Below are 20,243 nucleotides of genomic sequence, written 5' to 3'. Positions count from 1 at the left end.
TACTCATTGTTTTGCAGGAAAAACATGAGGTGGCTGCTATTTAAAATCAAGTTCAGGTACAGCAGAGTGGATATGTTCTGGAAACAGGATGAGTGTGTAGCAAAATTAGGGGACAGAGATGGTGGGATTATTTGTTGGTTATGGTGTCTCAGTCTATTCTGACGCACTTTGGTTTAGCTCTGCTTTAATGACAAATTAAAATTTTCATTGCAGTTCTCTTACAAGTAGGAATGATTCCTAAAAGTAAGACTGAAATGCTAGGGAGTGTGAAGGCCTTATATTTTTACTGTTGAAAACTTAAGGTTTTCCTGTGCTGCTAAACGAGGATCAATGGAGGAAAGATAATTGTGCTTCCCACGGTGGGAAGGCTTTGCATCATGTTGCTGCAATTGATGGAAAAGGACCCTGTCTGAAGCCTGGAGAAATGGGACTGGGAAGCCTAAGTTGTGGTGCAGCCCGTACCTGCAGTACTGAGGATACCTAAAGAGCATAAAGAACAGGAAGAACCGTATGAAGCCAAAACAAAACCATAAATATACTGTAGCTGGTGTGGGGACAGAAAGGCAGAAAACAGAGAAACAGTTGGGGGGGAGTGAAGTAATTTGAACAATAACAAGGAATTCACAGATGTTAACAAATAAAATGCTAAAGGGTACAAAATACATATGCCTGTGTGCAGGCCATGAAGATCCCGAGTTTGCAGCCCTATTGACAGGGGAAATGCAATACCTGATCATGAGCTGTGGGAGACTTGTGATAGTGTAAAGAGAAACTCACTGGTGCTTAATGAATTCCAAATAAAGGAAGTCACAAGATGTACATTTTTGTTAAGGGCACCTGATTAACCTTGCTATTTTATTCTCCTAATCTATATGAAAATCATTACCCACAGCTCAAATCATTTGGCAGAAAGAAGGATCCTTATTTTTGGCAGAAATTGAATTCAATTTATTCTTTTGGACACGAAACCCCCCGTGGGTCAGATGGAATTTCAAGGCTCCAAAGGAGACATGCAAAATGCAAAGGCTGCCTGTCTGCTGCCACGCCGTGCTAGTTGGAACTCTGGGTGATGGGTAAATAAACACCTCTCATCTATTGTTGGAGGCTGCTTGTGTTGTGATGCAGGTTGGCCTGTACTGAATAGGCATCAAGGGTAGGGATTATGGGCAGAGATCTAAAACATTTCCACTGGAACTCCATTGATTTTATGTCTCATTTACCTCATCATATAGTGACAGTCTGATATCAGTCTTCTGAATACGTGTTAAAAGATTCATTTAGTGTCCAAAATCTAAAAGGTTCTGTAAACTCCACAAAAACTTGCTCTCGGCATACACCACCAACTTTTCTCTAGCATCTCTAGTGTAATTTTTTTTATATAAAACAGTGTTTCATGATTTTTTTTTTCTTTTTATTTTTTTTTTGTTTTTAACTTAATAACAGCTGTTTAGTAATTGATAAAATATACCCTAATGAAGTAGTGAGGTTGAAGGGTTTAGCTTTTGCTTATCACTATGAATGATAAGGTAAATGAAGAATGAAATTTAAAAAGAAAAAAAAAAAAAAAAGAAAACACCTTTGTAGATCTTACGATGACCCCATATGTCTCTTATGTGAAGAAACACTACAGTGGCTGTAAAATCTCAAACTAAGATCATGGTGTAAGTCAACGCACTAGCATTGTAATGAAGTAGTTTACTTGAGATAGATATTCTGTGGTTTGAAATCTAGAAATAAATTGATTTTTTTAAAGCTTTTTATGATCTTACTCTGCTTCTTTTTCAGTAAGCAGTTTATATATAAGCTACATTTTTTAACCTTTGTAATCTTTTTTTAACAAATTTACTGCATTCCAGTGGCTACCTTTTAAAGCTACAAGCTGACTCTAAAATAACTGCAATGAAATTATTTCAGATATGCTAGGAACCACAAAGCTTCCAAAACACGTTACACAAAATGAGAAGCATCATCAGTTAGAATATCAACTATGACTTCTGTCATACTGGATTCTGACTTGTCAAAATGAATTATCTTGTAATAGTAATAGAATAATATTTTTCTTAAAGTTTATCAGCACGTAGAACAAGTGGAAAACAAACTCCTCAGCTTTATCCCTATTTCTCTGTAAATTATGTGTGGATAACCAAATTTACAAATAGTCTTACATGTTTGAAACATAAGACAGTTTTCTGAACCTCTGCTATCTGGCATAGTGTGACACTTCCTTTCATCTATTTGTTATATTCTTTATATTTTAAATAGCACTTTCCCCTCTCAGGGGCACATGACCAACTCAGGCTGTTTTGTAAACAGGTTTTCTGAATTAGAGTTGTATCTGTAGTTGCATATATCATGTGCTATATTGGGAAATCACTTAGAGAACGGTGAGGTTTTGTTAATGAAAACAGCCCACAGCCATTATGTTTTTATCAAAAGCAATGCAATTTTATGAAGCTGGAAAAATGCTCTTTCAAGGGCCATGTGCTGGTACTCTCCCAGTCACTTAGCACAAAGTAGTTTTGGCTTCTCGGAGTAACTTCACCATCAGTCCGTGCTCATCACTCCTTTAGACCCTGATGTAACATGAGAAGGGAGAATATTTCTGCCAATTTTTCCTGGCTCCAAAAGCTCCCTTTGCATGTGGCTGTTTAGTACTGTTACAGTAGCCTGTTTCAGGAGCCTTATCATGTACTCCTACACACCTAAACCAGAAGATTATACCTGATTGTAACTCAGCACTTCTTGATTTTCCTATTAGACTATGAAAATTGCAGGGACAAGCATTTAATGATGCCTTCAATTGGTTCCCAACTATCTACATGGTGTTCTGCACCCAGGAATGGAGAAGGAAATTTATTTCCAAATTTGGACAAGAGATTTGGGGACAGTAAAATCTCCATGCATTGCACAAAGTAAATGCCACTGTTCACTGACAGAGCAGTCTAATGAGAGTTTGTTTCTCAGAAAGCTCCAACAGTCTAGGTTCAGCTGTGGAGATACTTACCAAGATCTACTGTTAAAGGAGGATTATGTACATGGATACATGAAAATGATTATTATTAATTTATTTTTTTTTACACTGCACTGCCTAGCACGTGCCTACAGGAAAGCTGGCGCATGAGAATCTCTTACAGTTTCACGTTCACTGTGCTTGCCTAATGGTACCCTTCCCTGGGCTATTTCATTCAGTTAGGTCTAATGACATTGTGTGTGCATTATTAATATTTTTGGTGTGCTTTTGATTCGATTGCATTAAAGTATTGCTGAATAGGGAACTACCATGAGGACAGTCCAGTCACAGCAAGCCTTGATGCATTAGTGCTGGGGGATAGGACTGAAATTTGCTGGGATAAGTGAAGAGTAACAGGCAGCAAGTCAGGGGGTGGAAATGAGGAGTGATGCACTGAAGTGAACTTAATGCTTGCCAAAGATTCAGAAAGCTTGAAAAACAAATATCCTGTTCTTACTTCAAACAAAAATGTTTCTATGAGCATCATAGTATTTTATCTCATTTATTTAATCTCTTTTAGAAAAAGACAGCCTGTGCAGATTAATTAGGAATTGTTTTCAAAAAGCCTTTTGAATATGAAAAAGGTGCTTTACTTTATTATTACTTGGTCTTGTGAGTAGGAAAAAAAAAAAAAAAAAAAAACAACAAAAAAACAACAACAACAACAACAAAAAAACACTATAGTAATTTGAACTGGAAGAGTAAGAAAATCAGTCATGACCTGCTTTTTCATTTTAAAGCTTTCAGGGACAAAGGTATAGCATAGTAGATGGTTTCTGGTGGGCCTCCATTTCTGGGTCAAACATCACTTTGGATATAAACACTGAAGCTCCTCAGAGCTCCTCAGTGATGGAAAAAGACTTTTCAATTGTGCTTTCAGTTTATTGTCCCAGTTTTGAGTTTAATCCTCAGTACTGGTTGAAAATGATGGCTATTACTCTGTTTTACAGTGGTCCTATTTCTCCTGTGTTTCAATTCTTGCTCCACTGAAAGAAAGAGAGAAAAACCTGTCTCAATGCACATGCGTACAAGTCCACTCATGCCACAAGGATCCCATACAAATGAACTGTGTAATGTTGTTTCAAGTTTGGCTGATTCTCTCTTCTACTACCTTATACAGCCAAACGTGCTCCAGGAAATCTGGCCTTTCAACACGTGCCAGACAGTGGCATCAATAGCCTCCCTTTAATTCCTGAGACCAAAAGTGCTTTAAGAAGTGATTTGGCAGACCCTTCCACTGAGCTGTTTGAGTGTTTGCTCCATGTCCTTTTCTCTTCTCTGGAACTTAGAGAAGGTGGAAATATTGAAGACCTCTCTTCCTTCTCACATTTTTTCCAAAAAAATTCATTGCAAAAGCACATTGTATTCTCTGATTTCTTTTCTTTCCATCTCAGTTGGCAATGAGGCCTAAATGATGTTTCTAAGCTACACAGTTACTTCCGTAATGGGTATTCACCTCATTCTTGATGCATTGTCAAAGCACTGTGCTATTAGCTCACCATTCTTCCATGGTATTTGAGATATTGAGTTTTAGTTTGATAACAGCTCTTCTCCCCTTTTAAGAAGACAAGTTTCTCACAGTTTCAGATTTTCATGCAATACATTTCACAGTTGCTTTGGCAATTACCGAAGTTTAAAAAAAAAAAAAAAGACTTTTTACATTGTTTGCTTTTAAAATAACAGCTAACATGTATTGGCATTATTCACATCTTCAAATGTGTTCCTCCATGAGTGTGTCTGAATCCAAAAAATAAAAAACACAACCCAGCCCCCAATAAACAGCCCCTACAAGATTTCTGTAGTCCAGCAACACTAGAAGCTCATTTTAAAGGGAAAAAAAACAGCCTCAGGTATGGTGTAAGTTTGTGAGTATGCAGTTCTGCCTTCCTAGTATACAGTGGTTTCTCTTGAGATTGCTTGGATATGAATCAGTCAATGAAAATGTATCAGGAATCTTTTTACAAAACTCTAGCCTCATTAGAGTAGCGGTAATGTAGCCCTTCTCCCTGAGCTGTGCTGCATTTATCTTGCTAAGTGATCTATGGCTGCGTTTCAGGTTTTGCCAATCACTGTGGCAGTAGCTAGCCCAGCTATGTTAACTTACTTGTCCGTTTTAGGGAACATTTACTCTGAGGTGAGACCTGATGTGGCCTTCTAATACATAGAAGGGTGGGTGGAGAAAGACAGACAAAACGCTCCCAAATGTCTACCAAGGAAAATGTCTTTGGAATCAAATCTGACTGCGTGTTTTCTCTGAAAGTGAGAGAGAGAGACACCAAGAATCCTGTAGGGCAGACGTGCATAAATGAGCTTACCTGGGCTTTGGTAGTGTTCCGTTTTGGGAATCGTGACTTTCGCAGTGGACTTACCAGCCTTGTTCCTCTATTGGGTTGTGAAGGTTTTGCTGAGCTCTGTGCTGTTGCAGCTTGATGATTACTGATATGAGAACGTACCACTGGAGCTTTATACGCTTAGCAGAAGCAGATCTTTTTCTCTGGTGAAGGAAAAGAAGATAAGTCTATATGGAAGATCATTATTTTATTTGACTTCTTGTTATTTTAAGTGCTAAGCGTTTATGACTGCATTTAAAGTATAGGCTAATAATAGGGCCAGAACATCTTCAGGCTCCAAGACAAACTGCAAGTCAAATGTGTTCCTGAGTGTGTGTGAACACTCATCTGGGTCTTCCCTCACTATTGCAGGCAAAGAAGGAATTTTCAAAACTGCTTAAGTTTGTTTGTTTGTTTTAAACTATTTAATATATACTAGTATTACATACTACAAATTCAAAACCTAACATGGCTTGTTTATGATGTAAAAGTAAATGAGATCTTTTGGAACACTTTCCTAAGCTCTTTAGTCACTGATATGACCTTTTTTTTCTCCCCCCACCAGGAATCTTTAATGACTGGAAAACTCAATGGATCATGTTTTTATAATCTAAGCTATTTTTACGTTGACTGTGCTGTAAACACATGGAGGAGCTGTAAGTAAATGTTCTGTACTGCATGATGAATTGGATTGCTGCAGTCTGGAGGAAAGCAAAATAATAATTTCATTTCTGTGGTGATTTGCGTAGCTTGTGGTACAATGCCAGAAAGACTAACGGAAATGCTTATGGATACATGGACTCCATTAATAATATTATGGATTACTGTACTTCCTTCCATTTTTATGGCTCCAATGAATCAATCTCAAGTACTACCAAGTGGATCCAGTACAGGACTAAAAAGGCTAACTGAAGAACAAAGGATTTTGAACCGCTCCAAGAGAGGCTGGGTTTGGAATCAAATGTTTGTATTAGAAGAATTTTCTGGACCTGAACCAATACTAGTTGGCCGGGTAAGGCAACGTTCTTTTTTTTTTATTATTATTTCTCTGAATATATAAATGTATAGCTTGTGAAGGTCTTCAGTCATTTGAACTCTGCTAAGAAATTTAAATTTGAGATGCTCTGTCATTCTGAAATTCTTCTCTAATATACATAAATTCGTGCTTTAAATATACTTCCATTTAAGGATATGTTTTTCTGGTTAGTTAGCCCAACTATTTGCCATAAAATTATACATATTTCATTTTTATGACAAAAATGCATGAGCATATACACATCCTTTCTTTTACATCATTAGTCATCACTCTGCATCTCTGTTAGGTGCAGACTCTTCACTAAAGCAACTTTTAGTAATATGTTACTTTGAATTCAAAATATGTTCCTCTTTGTTCATTCAAAAAGGTTGTTACTCTTATAGGTCATTTTCTGTCTCCAGTCTGATTACACAGAATGCAGTTGTGCTTTGAGGATTTTGTAAAAACAATAACAGAAAAAAAAAAAAATCATAAAGCAAAAAGGGGTATATATGGCAAAGCACAAGGTGCTAGTTTATAGGGAAATTCTGATATACACGCATATGAAATAACATCATTGTGACAGTTTTTTTAGTTTAGTTTCAAAGTTAGGAAGATGAAAAGAACAGAAGGAAAATTACCATGTTTTTCCTTGTGTTCTAGTTTGACTGTTGCCTTAAACCTCTAATTCTTGCTATGCATTAGCTTTTTTGTAGCTTTGTGTGTTACCCCCAGTCAGTGAATCAGACTTGCATTTTCTCTAAAAAGAGATCATGTGCCATCTGCATTCACAAGGAATGAATTATCTTAGAATTACTCTTAGGAAAGAATTATCCAATCCTCAATACATCTGGCCCACAGTGAGAAATTCTAAATACTGTGCATGTTTATCTCTAAATTTCAGTTCCTTTTTAAAAAAAATGGGCAAATTGATGTATTTTTTTGGCCACTAAAATTGTGTACCAAACTGATGGATGCAAACCAAATTGATGGATGTCAATTAACCTTGTGATAATTTTGGAAATTCTCTGGGTAAATGACCAGCATATAGGATCATGTATCATGAGTATCAACCACTATACCTATTATCAAAGAAATTATAGGTAAAGCATATTTCTAATTTTTCCGTACTATATTCACTTTGTAGCCTAAACTTAGGGTCAGAAAGCATAATAAACTTTAAATCCAGTAGCTTTCAAGAGCTATGTTAATTTAAATTCAGATCAGTTATTGTTGATCTGTTCTCATTCATTTTTCTTAGGTCAGAAAAATCTCAATTTCAGAGGGACAGCGATATGCTTATTTCAGACGTTAAAATATTTTCTTAAACTATTTTCTCCAACCTGTTATTTTCAGAGTGTGTTATTACCTATTTACATAAGCTTTTAAAATGATTTTCAATTGCTTTTAAGTAGTTGGGGAGATACCTTAGTTTGTGCTTTGTAATAGTTTGATTTTAAGCGTGCATCTGAGTCTTAAGATTTCTACAATATGTTTTTTTGTTTGTTTGTTTTTTTAATTGATATAATATCTTGATTTTTTTGTCATTAGTGAACAGAAGCGGGTGGGTTAAACAAAGCCAAACCAATAAAGACATTATCCCATCTTCTGCTGGCATTTAGAATAGAATTAGCTACTCTAAAATGCTGTGACAATCTATTTGTTGAGACTGCTGCATAATTAAAATACCACATGATATAGATGGAAAAGAGCAAAAAGTGAAATTTACTCCCACAGGAAGAAATCCATGGCTTATTCCTGAAAGTGGCTTAAAATATTCTTGTAATTCTTGTCTGTGTTTATCACTCTCTTTTCAAAAAAAAACACACCACACACACACAAAAAAAATATATATATAAAAAATCATCCATATTTCTGAATTCTTTCCCTAAGGTTTGAGTACTACAGGCACTTTCAAACTCTTCTGTAATCAATGGCTACAGAAGTACTCCACATCTTGCCGACATGCTCTTAGTCCTTCCTGACTTTAAAGTAGCAACTCCCTCAATCATAGTTCATGGCAATCCTTCTTCCCAAAACTTCAAGGTGTACAGAATGTCACGAGCAAAGTGCTCTCATTTTCCATGAAGCTGGGCTATGGTTTGTCCTCTGTCACCCTCATGGTTTCTTATCCATTGTAATTGAAAAACAACCTTCTTTTCAGAACTCAGTAGAATCTCACTTACCTAGTTCCTCCTCATCTCTTTTCTACTTACATTCTTCCTCCAACCTGTCCATTTTGTCCCCTGCCAAAGGATTTTGCACAGCTGGGGTATCTCCTTTATTCTCTGTCTTTCTTTAGCAAGTATGTTTTTGCCGTATGACCTACCTTTACTTATTTATTTGTTTATTTATTTCACCAGACTTTGAATGCAGCCCACTCCATAAAATATTAAACCTCTCTACAATAATTCACTATAGCATATTATGGAGAGAATGCTACCAAACATGTATGCTACCTGATAAACTGTATTTTCTGGGCATAGATGTGGTTCTGTTCCATTTTAGAGACAGTGCTGCCTGTAAGTTCCTTTTACATGTTTGAAGAACTAGTTTAATCTCCAAACAAATATATTCTTTGACAGTTCAGTGCTTCAAAGGGAACATTCTTGAAGCAAATCTAATTATGTAGATTTTGTTTGCACATTTTGTTTCCTTATACACTATTATAGAGTGTAGATGATACTTTTCATGGTCCTACGTAATTTGTATGAACAGGTAATTAGAAAATAGAAAAATAAGTTTCTGCACTAACAGAAATAATATGCACACAAGCAGAATTTAATGGCTGTTTTCAAGTACAACTTTACAGCACACTTCTCATCCCTAAAGAACTGCTAAGGGTAATATTGATACTTAAATAATGTTTTTCAAGTCAGTGAGTGGAAAGGCAGTGACTAGAAGCATGCGATTCTAATGGAATGGAAACATACATCAGCAAAATAAAACTGAAAATTGATATTAATTAAATACAAACACAGCACAAATCAATTTTTAAATAGAAGCCTGAATATAGAGTCCGTGCATTCATTCTGTTAGTTAAAAATATCTCATATTAAAGTTTCTGAAATACTGAGAAAGTTTAGTAAGACTGAATTTACAGAGAGAGGTAATATCTTTTATTAGGCTGCTAGGTTTTTGCAGGAGAAACAGCTTCTAGGCATAAAGACACTTCTTCAGAATTTTAAGTGTTGCAGTACAACTGCAAAGTCTTCAGAGGCACATACTGATCACTGTTCTTCATGAAAATACATTAATAAATGTGTTCTCATTGTATTTGCTGTAATAAATGAAGTAATCAGGGATGAGACAAATAGCAGTTTTAATGTGAATTCTTTCATAAAGCATTGTAGTTTTCTGCAGTGACAATTAAGTTTTGCTTTTGTTCTTGAACTTCTTACAACAGGTTTTAACAAGATGTATTTTATGTCACTTTTCACCATTAGATTGAGTAGGACCAAGTTCAAACTTAAAATAAGCAGCTCTACTGGAGTTCACACATCTGTTTAAAAAAATAATATATATATGAATACTTATATCCTGAGTGATTTCAGAATATAGGAAGTATCTTGTTTCCCTTTTCTGTCTGTACATTGCATTGTAATTTGGCACATGGTATCATAAATTCCATAGTGTTTTTATCTGTACAGAAAAAACTCTGTGTATGCATTTTGAGAAACCTACAAAGTAACCTTTTTCCTGTCTATGTGATGTACTTGGAATGAGTTTGATTTTGTTTGCAGCAATACAATGTAGAAAGGTAGATTTACAAATACTTTTGTACTTCTCTTTCTTTCCTTGCTTCATCCTCAGAAACAGGTACATGCTTTCCAAAGCTACTTTTCCAGATCTACTTTAGAAGACTCCATATACTGCATACTGCTGTCAGCAGTTTGCAGACCTCCCAGTGGCTGACAACCTCATTCAGCTGTAGAGTGATATGTCTTGTGACACTGCATGCTGTCCCTGTGGACTTGATTAGTTAGATAGAACTTTTTCTTGATATACACGGCTGCATTTTCTCAGTCTCCTCTCCATGCATTTACAGCACCATGGCAGATGTGCTATGAAATCTGTGGTGTAGCAAATGCCACTGTTCTTTCACTGGAGACAGCCACTGAATACTCAATGAAATAGGTAATATAGTTAAGAAGCATTAAGAAACTAGGTTTTGAGTATGCCATTTTAGCACCTGTTTTTTGGTACATGTGGTTTTTGTTTTTTTGATTGCTGCTTGTTTGTTTCTTTCTTTCTTTTTTGTGTGTTTTAAATGGGATAGGACACAATTTCATAGACATTTTCAAGCAAAAACCTTGAATAGTTAACGAATTAATGGCTGTCATTTGTAAGTACAATGCAAAGAGAGAACATAAAAGAGGATGAAGGTGACAAAAGTCCTTGTCTCATATTCCCTGACTTAACACTAAATGAACCAGCAATTGAGTCCAGCCACAGAAGAACTCGTCAGTCAGATCGGTGCTGTTTCTATGGTATCACTGCTCCTGGAGTACTCCCCAGTTTCTCCCAGACCTTCCCCAGACTTTTTTAATTTACCTATTTCCAGTCTCAAAGTAATATTTTTGTATATTTTACATGTCACCTGTGATGAGATTCATAAAATGACCAGAGAAGACCTGCAGCTCTGTCACATGCAGAGCCTCTAAGTCGCATCTGTGGCTTGTGGTCGGCAGTAGGGCTGTGCTAGCTCTTGGGAAGTTGCTCTGAAATCCCTGGACAGGGATGGAAACAAACCCCACCGAGTTAGTGAGACTCAGACAGAATGTGTCCAGGTCAGCTCTTTCCTGTGGTGGAGTCTCATGTGGTTTTTAATCTGTGACCAGGGAGCTTGTCTTCTTTCCTTCTGACATGCGTGATATGTGTCTTTTCATTCCGTTAAATGGAGATTTCTGTATGGCTTGTAGAATCAGGGAGCTAGGCAACTCTTGCTATTCAGAGCAATGAAGATTTTTCCCTTGATATATGGCACTTAGGTTCAGGCCTTTAGAGGAGAAATAATTTTCCTGTAGGAGGAGCAGTGGAGAGGCATGATGTTTTTACAGTTACGTGCTTCAGGCTGCGCTCCTGTAAAAACCAAACCTGGAAATGCAGAGAGCACTTATAAATAGCTTCAAGCTGTATGTTCTACATTATACATGTTTTATGCAATCTTTGATTTCATTGCCAACATACATTATATCTCTTAACAAGGAAATGGTAGAATCTTACTTTAAAAAAAAAAATTAAATAGTTGTGTTGAAGTCCAAGGGATACATATATGCAAAGCAAACAAGGTTTTAATTAAACAAATTCTATCCATATGTTTTGCTTTTTTATTCCTGCAGTGAGCTTGTCTGCCTGAAAATACTGTAGTGCTCAGTGATACAAAACAGAAATGTATATACCTAAGGATCTCATTACTTTAGGCATGAATTACGTGCTGCTTCCCTGAATGGAAGAAATCATGGTGAAATATAGGTGTAGTAAAGTCCTAGCGTAGGCTTCATAGGGTATTATATGGTCTTATGTTAATGCAGTGTTAATGCAAAGTTTCCACACTCAGATCCTCCACTTTTCCTTCTGTTCTAATATATGCTTGTATATTTTCTGGCTATGATTTAAATGTATGCCATAAAGTATTCAATATCTAAATTGTTGCAAAGTCAACATTGCTTTCTGAGCCCTAGATTTTTGTTGTTTTGTAACCATAATTACATACTAATTTTCCTACTTACAGTTAATAAAATCCCAGAAGCTGAAATGTATCATTTATTTTTCCACTGTATTCTTTATGGAAAACACTAATTCCCTGTGCCTCTTTTGTGCTTCTGAAGGAGATGGGATGGCTGTATACTTCATAGAACACTCCTGTTTACATGGGCTAAATCAGCTTAGTCAGCAGGAGTATAAGTAGCTTTGAGAAAAGCTCTTCTTAATTAAATATTGCTGCAAAGCCAATAAATATAGTATACAACATTTTATGTAAGCCTGATGAAAGTAGTGTTTTCGAAACAAATATTCCTGAGTCTGCACAAATTCCATTAGTTTCTTTTTAACTAGGGACAGGCTCCAAGAAGTATCTTCTTAAAATATAATACATTTAAACAAGGATGAACAGCGTGAATCTCAAATCTCATTTCAGTATGTTTCTGGGAGTATCACTGACTAAGGTTGAATGCTTTCATGCTCCTCCATCTCCAATCTTAGGGCAAGATATAAACACAATCTGAGTTACAACTTAGAACACTTGCTTGTCAGCTAATACAGCTGGACTGGTAATAACTTCAAAGAGGTATTTCATCAGATGCCTCCTATATTTCTACTTTATGCTATTAGAGCAGTAGTGTAAGAAAGTGGCAAATACCACTATGAGCCACTAAAATGGAAAATACTTTAAAGAATGGCTGACAATACCAGCTTGCTTATGAATCCTGCAGAATAAAGGGTCAGTCTGCAAAACACCAGGCACCTTCTGAGCCATTTGTATTTTCTTTTTTTCTTTACTAAAATGGGAATGCCTCTGTGATTTGCGTCTTGAATTTTAGACTTCATAGTCAATAAGTATAGAATAACTTTGAGCTTTTTCTTAAAAAAAAAAAAAAAAAAAAAAAAAAAAAAAAGAGAGAGAGAGAGAGAAAAGAGAGAGGATTTATATATAGTGGATGTAATTACAATGTCTGCTTAGGCATTTGGATCTCCTAATGTTTCTTTAACATTATTAACACTTGGGTTTCCTTGTCATATTTTTCTAATGCTGCAAAAATTTCTAATGTTCCGACAAAAACAGGTAGCATTAAAAATTGTTTTTGCTTTTGAAGAATTAGAACCTTGTGTACTTTTGCTCAATATATTGATCTAAATGTTTTATCTTTCTCTTAATGAATTGAAATGTTTTCCAAGTATACATGCAAAATGCTGATGTGACAGTATAAAAAATTAAGTAGAGCCTTCCACATGATATTCTGCAGATGTCCTATGATTGTTTGGGCTTTCCAACGTTGTTTTTTAAAATGGTTTTCAATTTCTACCTGTAGGGCCCACCTCTGGTGCTGTCAGGATGCTTCAGTTCCAGTTGTCAATTTAACTACCAATTAGTGCCAATTGTGATGGTGGTTTTTTGCTAAAAGTTCGTCCTTTCTGAACTTGACAAACATATTTCCTGTATGAACTGAAAAGCTATCAGATAATAGTGACTTCCCCAAACTGACAGGACACATAGCCTTTTGACCAGTAAAGTGAATGGATGTGTTTATTATTATCAGATCCCAATATGTTATTCCTCAATATGTCTATGCTTCTTGTTATGAAAACCTTAAAAATAATTTTGCATTAAAGTGAGAAATGCTTTGGGACTAACTCCTTTAGTGTCTGTAGGCTTCCAGACAGATCTCTGGAGCTGCAGTGGGTACACCTCATAAGCTGAATTACACAAGAAGGGTTCATCTTTTAGCTGGTGGACATGTATACATATTTTGTATGTAATAAATGTACATTCACAGTAATCACAAGAAAAAATAGTTGTATGTGACAATACCAGGAAAGAGTTTGCATAAATTTTGTTTATTGAAAATTCTGTTTTAACAGTTTTTGATTGCTGTAGTAAAGGGAGAGAAGAGAAAGGATGGAATAGCACATGTGCAGACAACCAAGGACTTCCCAATTTAGGGGCTTTTCTTTGTCTGTGGTGGATTTTTTGGACAAAGCTGGGGATGCTGATGCTCTGTAGCTTAATCTGGATGTGAAGTACTAAGCTTCATTACAGAAAGAAAAAAAAATAGTAATTGCTGCAATACACATTTCAGGCAGTCCTTAAAGGTAACTGTTGATTAAAAGCAATGTGTGGCATGTGGCATAGAAAATAAATGTAGACCATTTTCCTAAAGAAATACAAGCAAATATGTATGTATCTGAATAGCCTTTTGGCGATCCCTGAGGAGCACCTGTAGCGATATAGAGTAGTGTAAAACTTTCCCTTCTCCTGAGGACTCTCTATTAGTGTAAAGATTCCACTTCCATAATTTCTTTCAAAGCCTTTATTTTACAGCAGTCATGCCAGCAGCTAAGGAAAAGTAAGTGTAGCTCTCCCTGCAGACTCTGCCTCTCCTGAATTAACCGGAAGAATCATTAGGAGCAACATAAGAAATCCCTTTTCTTGTTTCAGGGTCTGAGCTCAATAACTGTTATGCACCCAGCCCCTGGTGAATAGAAGCAAAGCCGAGGGTTTGTGTTTCAACTTGATGTGCTGTGCATTGCCCTGAGATCGCCTCAATGAGAAGGAATGTAGCAAAATAAAAGCCTGACTCGGAGACAATCACTGGAGGCAAGGAGCCGGGTTGTAGGTAGAACCAGCAAAAGAGATGTCTTAGCTGTTCAGAGTGCCCAACTCATCTGCCAGTTTAAATCCGGAAACCACCTTATCTAATTTTCTTCTCCCTTATTGAGAGAATGACTTACATAGAATAGGGGTATTGTTACCAAGTAAGGAAAGGTAAATTTTAGTGAGTGCAGAACTGGTGGTGGGCATCCGGACGTGAAGAGCACAGCAGATTAGGAAGGCTTTCTGGGAAGGGAGTAAAGGGAATTGAACCAAACCATAGCTCTTTTGTCACATTGTTTTCTAAGGTCTTCAAGCTACAGGCATCATTAACAACCATGAGATGTTATACTCAGAACCTAAGAAATCAGAAAACTGAATGAAAACTCATTTTTTGAATAATTTGAGATGCTCTACAACATGATCATGCAATGTGATCCTGTATGTTAAAGTATGATGCAAAAGGCCTATAATCTGATACTACTCAACTCAAATAATTTAATGAAAATCTACCACATTTTTACAACATAAATTTTCTAAATATAATTACCAACATATTTGCTGTTCACTGTTTATTTCTTTTAAAGCATCTGTTTTGTAGTCAACCTGTTCTCTAATTATTATGCAATTTAAAACCATTAAAGTAGACCACTGGCACACTGCAATTCCTATTGTTGTCTTGTCATGCAGACAAGAAGATATGATGTCCAGAGGCAAAATGTTTGTGCTTCTTCCTTCATGCAAAATCATCTGAAACAAGACTTAATGCAAACATAATGTTTCAAATTATTAGTTTATTTCTGCTAATTAATGGGTCTTGATTATTTTGCTGGATAATCCCCCATATTTGCTAGAATACTTGATATACCGAGAGCAGGTGCTGATCTAAATATACAAGGATTTTTACTTATTGAGTTTTCATACAAATGAACAACAATTTAAATCAAAAACATATAAAGTATATACCAGGATTTTACCTGTCAGGAAAAAATATATATATACACAGAATTTAAATTTAAGCCATGCCCTTTTTTTAGAGAATCTCAGTGTGGACTTGGTTCTCGAGTGAATTTTTAAAACATTGTACATGCCCTCAAAGAACTCAAAGGGGCATTTTTATAAAGTGAACTACAGCAAATGAGGAGCGGTTCACTGTAATGTGCACTGTGAAAGCTGTTAATGCTGCCACTTGTATTAAGAAGCCTTAGCTAAAATTTTGCACCACTCTGCTGGGTAGGAGCCAATTCCTGCCTGAAAGCTGTCACTGTGTGAATAGGATATTCAGCCTGTGACTGAGGAGGAAATACTGGAAGAGAGGTGTGGGCAGAGAGGCGATTTTGAATGCCTCTGCAGTTGTGCCTCAAGCCCAAGGCATTGATGTGGGAAGAGCTTTCTGGTCTTCTGCAACTTCCTGAGATGCTGCTGTCTGCTACCAGCCAGTACCAGTATTGCAGAGCGTACAGAGCAAATATTATTGGGAAGGATGAGAAACCATGTGATTGCTTGGCAAGGTCTGTAAGAGAGGCGTAGTATGCAATTTGTTAAAAAATCAAATGTGATATTTGCTACTATATATTGTACATAAAGTTCACCAGCACTGTGGAATTATCTTGTCTAAAAAATAAAGAAAGACTAAAACTCAAAAGTGTTAGGCAGAATTAGGCTGCTCTTTCTATGTAGAAGAAAATAAAGCCAATCATCTGATTAAGTAATCATTTTGTAATCGAACTAAATCCTGCCTCTCTGGAAGACCACCCATAAGTACCGCTAAGTTACCGATAAGCAAGGGAATGCTAGGAATTAACCAATACATATGTATAAATGAAGACTGGGAATTTTAAGAAAACTTTTTGTGAATAAATGTTTCAATCTAAATCAAATGCATGTACAAACAGTTTAATAGACGATTCTCTATGGGACAAATTCTGACTGATAGTAAAGGAAAACTTTAGTCAGGCTGGAGATCCACTCTAAGGTTCATTGCAGTGCTTTTGAATGTGTTACTGAATTTTATGCATTTCATATTGTAAAGTGGAAAAATAATAATACAGGTGAGTCAGTATTTACTCCAGCATCTCCTATGCACAGACAGGAATACATTCGTAAATTCTGCAAATTGCAGAAAGATTAGAAAGCAGAAGAGATACTTTTTCTACTTTAAAGCAAGCAAATGTGGCTTTATTTTTTTGAAAGACTTTTTCCAAGGTAGTGTCTGTGTGAGAGATGTCCCTTTGTATTTGGATGAATACAAACAGGAGCTCTGCAAAGCTCCATATTGCAGGAGGATCTAGGGTGGTGTGGGACCAAGTAACCAACCTCAGGAGTCTATTTTCTTGGTAACCATTCCACTGTTATAACCTTGATACAGTCTTCTGAAACTCATGTGTTTCATTGTCCCCATGTGACCCTCTCAAAAGAAATCTCTCCAGATTGTTGGTTTGAGAATTCTTTGGAAAACCAAAAATCCAGTAATAGTTAAACTTTAATTTATTCTTTTATCAGCCACTTACTTTCTAAGTCTCTTACCTTTTTATGCTCTTTGATACATTATGTTATGGAGCTTGAATTTCTGCTTTGTGAAGCTGTATGCTCTACAGTACTGCTTTGAGTTGATAGAAATATCTGGGGGAGGTTCCAGCCTTTCTGATAGTTTGTGTTGTTTCAGATCTAATAGGCCAAATCCATTCCAGATGTGGTTGGGAAAGTCACCAGGCATTAGGTCTGTCTTCACGCACTCTTACTGCAAAGCCACATAGAGTGCAAAGCTTTACAGTGTGTCTGGCGGAGGCGAGGAGTTGGAAAAAAAAGCAAGGACGAAAGGATGATTGCAGTGGGATGAGCACTGGTGTACGTATGTTGTGCATATGCACAGGTTGTCTGTGTCTCTAAGAGAATATTAAGAAGATCCCTGCTAAAAGGAGGGAACCACAACAATCAGTGAATAATTAGTGAAAGTTCCTCTTTCATGAATTAAGTAAGCAAAGGAGCTTAAGAATGCCATAGCATTCACACAGCTTCCCACCCATGTAGTTTGACCCCTGTAATTTTCATGACCTTTGGCATGCTTTTAGAAATGCTGTTAACCTTTTCTGTAGTGACTGTACCTTCACACTTGATGCAGCAGTACTGGAAGCTGAAACAGCAAAAGAAAAATGCACCCGAGATAATTTTGCATGGTGTACCACATTCTGCTGTGCATCAGGAAAAGAGCTGCCACTACTCGGAATCTTTTTTTAAAACTTCCCTATTGATCATCACTGTGATGAAATACTGCATGTGGGAGCTCAAATATTCTTTGCTAGTGCTTCTCATAAATAATTATAATTTATTTCATAATAGAATCAAAAAGCGGAAAGGAGACATATTTTAATTTCTAGAAGTCAGCATGTTTTATCATTATACACCTTACCTACCTAACATTAAAATGGATTCTTTCAGAAGCGCAGTTTGCTCATTAGGAATGTGTGAAATGGAGTAATTTAAATGAGGAAGCATCCTACGTATTTCTAAATCTCTATTATTTTCAATTGACTCTTAACATGAAACATTTCTTATTAGGCTTGTTTTGAAAGGCATAAAATTTTTTGGATATCAAATAAAAGCTGATATGGGTTCATTTGTAGGAAATAATGATGGGCCATGTAAGCAGGAAAGATATTCTTGTGTATAATGTGTCACACCAAAATTGTGGAGAGGTTTGTCCTTGGTACTGTTCTGGCCTTTTATTACAAAGAGCAGGAGGAACAGTCAATAACCACTTATTAATGTTTTTCTCTCTCCTTTGTTGTAGCTTTAGGTACATTAGGCTCTCAGTAATTATCTCATTCATAATCCTCTATCACAAGTAATATTTTCTGCATCTTGAGAAGCATAATTGGAAAATATTTTCTTTGAATGTACACTCTTTCTCTTCTCTCTTTAATATAACTTTACCCAAGAGTATCTTGCCTAGGAAAAATGAGCAAGCATAATTTTATACAGGTAATCAAATCTCTCAAATGTTGGCACATTTTCCTTTATCTCCATGGGACCAAAAGTTAACCTTCAAACAGGCCTAGGCATTAAAGGAATTTCACCACACAATTAGAACTCAAATAAGCTTGTACAAGGCAACTTGAACAAAAGTGCTATTTTGAGTTGTTAGTGCTGTATTTCTCCTACAGGGTATTCTACTTAATTAATACAGAACTGCAGGGGAATATATATATTAGTCTAAGCATATGCACATGTGTCTATGTATGTGTGCATATATATAGAACTGTCTAACATAATCAACACTGCCTTATAGCAGGAGTTTACTCTCTTTTTTAATAATTCTTTATTATTTTTCCCACTTAGGATGCAAAACCACATCTTGGTACAGGTTTTTATCTTATTAGCAAGAACAAAATAAATGTATAGGGGAAAAAAAAAAGGAAAGAAACCAAAGAAATCCATGTTTCTTTAGAATCGTCTTGGTGGCAACACACTGTAGAACAGTTAATTTATTCTAAACCTTCTGACATAAATCATGCTGAAGTGGGAGACAATGAAAACCATACAGAACAGCAGATACAAAGCTAAGGACTGTTTTCAGGGAAAGCAGTTCGGTTAAAGGGATGCTTTCAAGGCTAGCATATGGTACACCTACAAGGGAACCTCCCAGACTATTTTTGTTGTGGAGCTGAACGTTCCCACTTGTATTTTCACTCATTTTGTACCAAGGACTCTCATGAATACATAACCCAGAGAAAGATGATACTGAAAGATGATATGACTCTCCAGCTGTAAACAATTTACCAGGATTATGGTGGTGTCTAACCCATAAATATATATATATATTTTCTGTTCTAGCCAAGGTTTGGCTTGACATCAGTTACATCAGTTAAATGCAATGCTTGTGTTGGTCATTAAAATGTTCAGTAATAGGATGTTTGTGGTCATGGAACATTCAGGAATTTGCTTTTTAAATCTGGTGCAAGTATGATTGGAGGAAAAAGAACAAAAAAGCCTCAATACAAAAGTTTTTTTAACTTAACATTTTTAACTTGATTCAGTAGAAGTGGAGATGAGGTAACTTGACTAATAGTTGTGATAATCTGTTGAATTTATTTGTTGTCAGATCAAAATCAGATCACCTGTCTCTGCCTGGAATTTGAGCTCAGGCAGTAAGTAACTCTAATGCAGAGTTGGTACAGATCCTTCCCTGCATTGGGCTTGTAGTTTAGGCTGGTACTCCTTCTCCAGGAGACAGAGGACCTTCATTCAAGGTAGTCCGAGGTGGGTCGGTTCTTGAAGTTCTTCTCCTTGCGTAAAAAAATTAAGCATCAGTGAAAAGATTAAAAATAAATAAATAAATAAACAGGGATCAAGAGAAATAGTATAACCAAGAGGAAGGGAATTAGGAGGGGGGTGAAAGCTGTTTGTTGTTCTGATCCTGGGGGGAGTGGATTTTCAAATACTTGCCTAATGCTGTGAGTAAAAAGTGGGATGAGGAAATTGTCAGTGTGTTTCCTCTGTTGTCTGAAAGTCAGCTGCAGGATTCTGTCAGTTGGGCCCTGTGTGAGAGGGTGGCTATTTTTACATCCAAGTGATGTG

The 20,243-nt window shown here is 36.3% G+C and overlaps 1 protein-coding gene across 2 annotated transcripts in view; it reads left to right on the top strand.

The window, feature by feature from the left end:
• The window catches only part of CDH8 (cadherin 8), a 147,746-nt gene that overhangs the window by 9,178 nt on the left and 118,325 nt on the right, over positions 1-20,243 (top strand). For both annotated transcript variants that reach the window (XM_084533239.1, XM_084533240.1), the window contains exons 2-3: positions 5,906-5,996; positions 6,090-6,352. In XM_084533239.1, the coding sequence (XP_084389365.1) occupies positions 5,915-5,996; positions 6,090-6,352 (345 nt within the window). In that variant the 5' untranslated portion in view covers positions 5,906-5,914. The remainder of the gene's footprint in view (positions 1-5,905; positions 5,997-6,089; positions 6,353-20,243) is intronic.

This window comes from Aythya ferina (genome assembly GCF_964211825.1).
Source record: "Aythya ferina genome assembly, chromosome: 12".
Classification (NCBI taxonomy): Eukaryota; Metazoa; Chordata; class Aves; order Anseriformes; family Anatidae; genus Aythya; species Aythya ferina.
The sequence above is the reverse complement of the archived record's forward strand: the minus strand, read 5'-3'. Positions and strand labels throughout refer to the sequence as shown.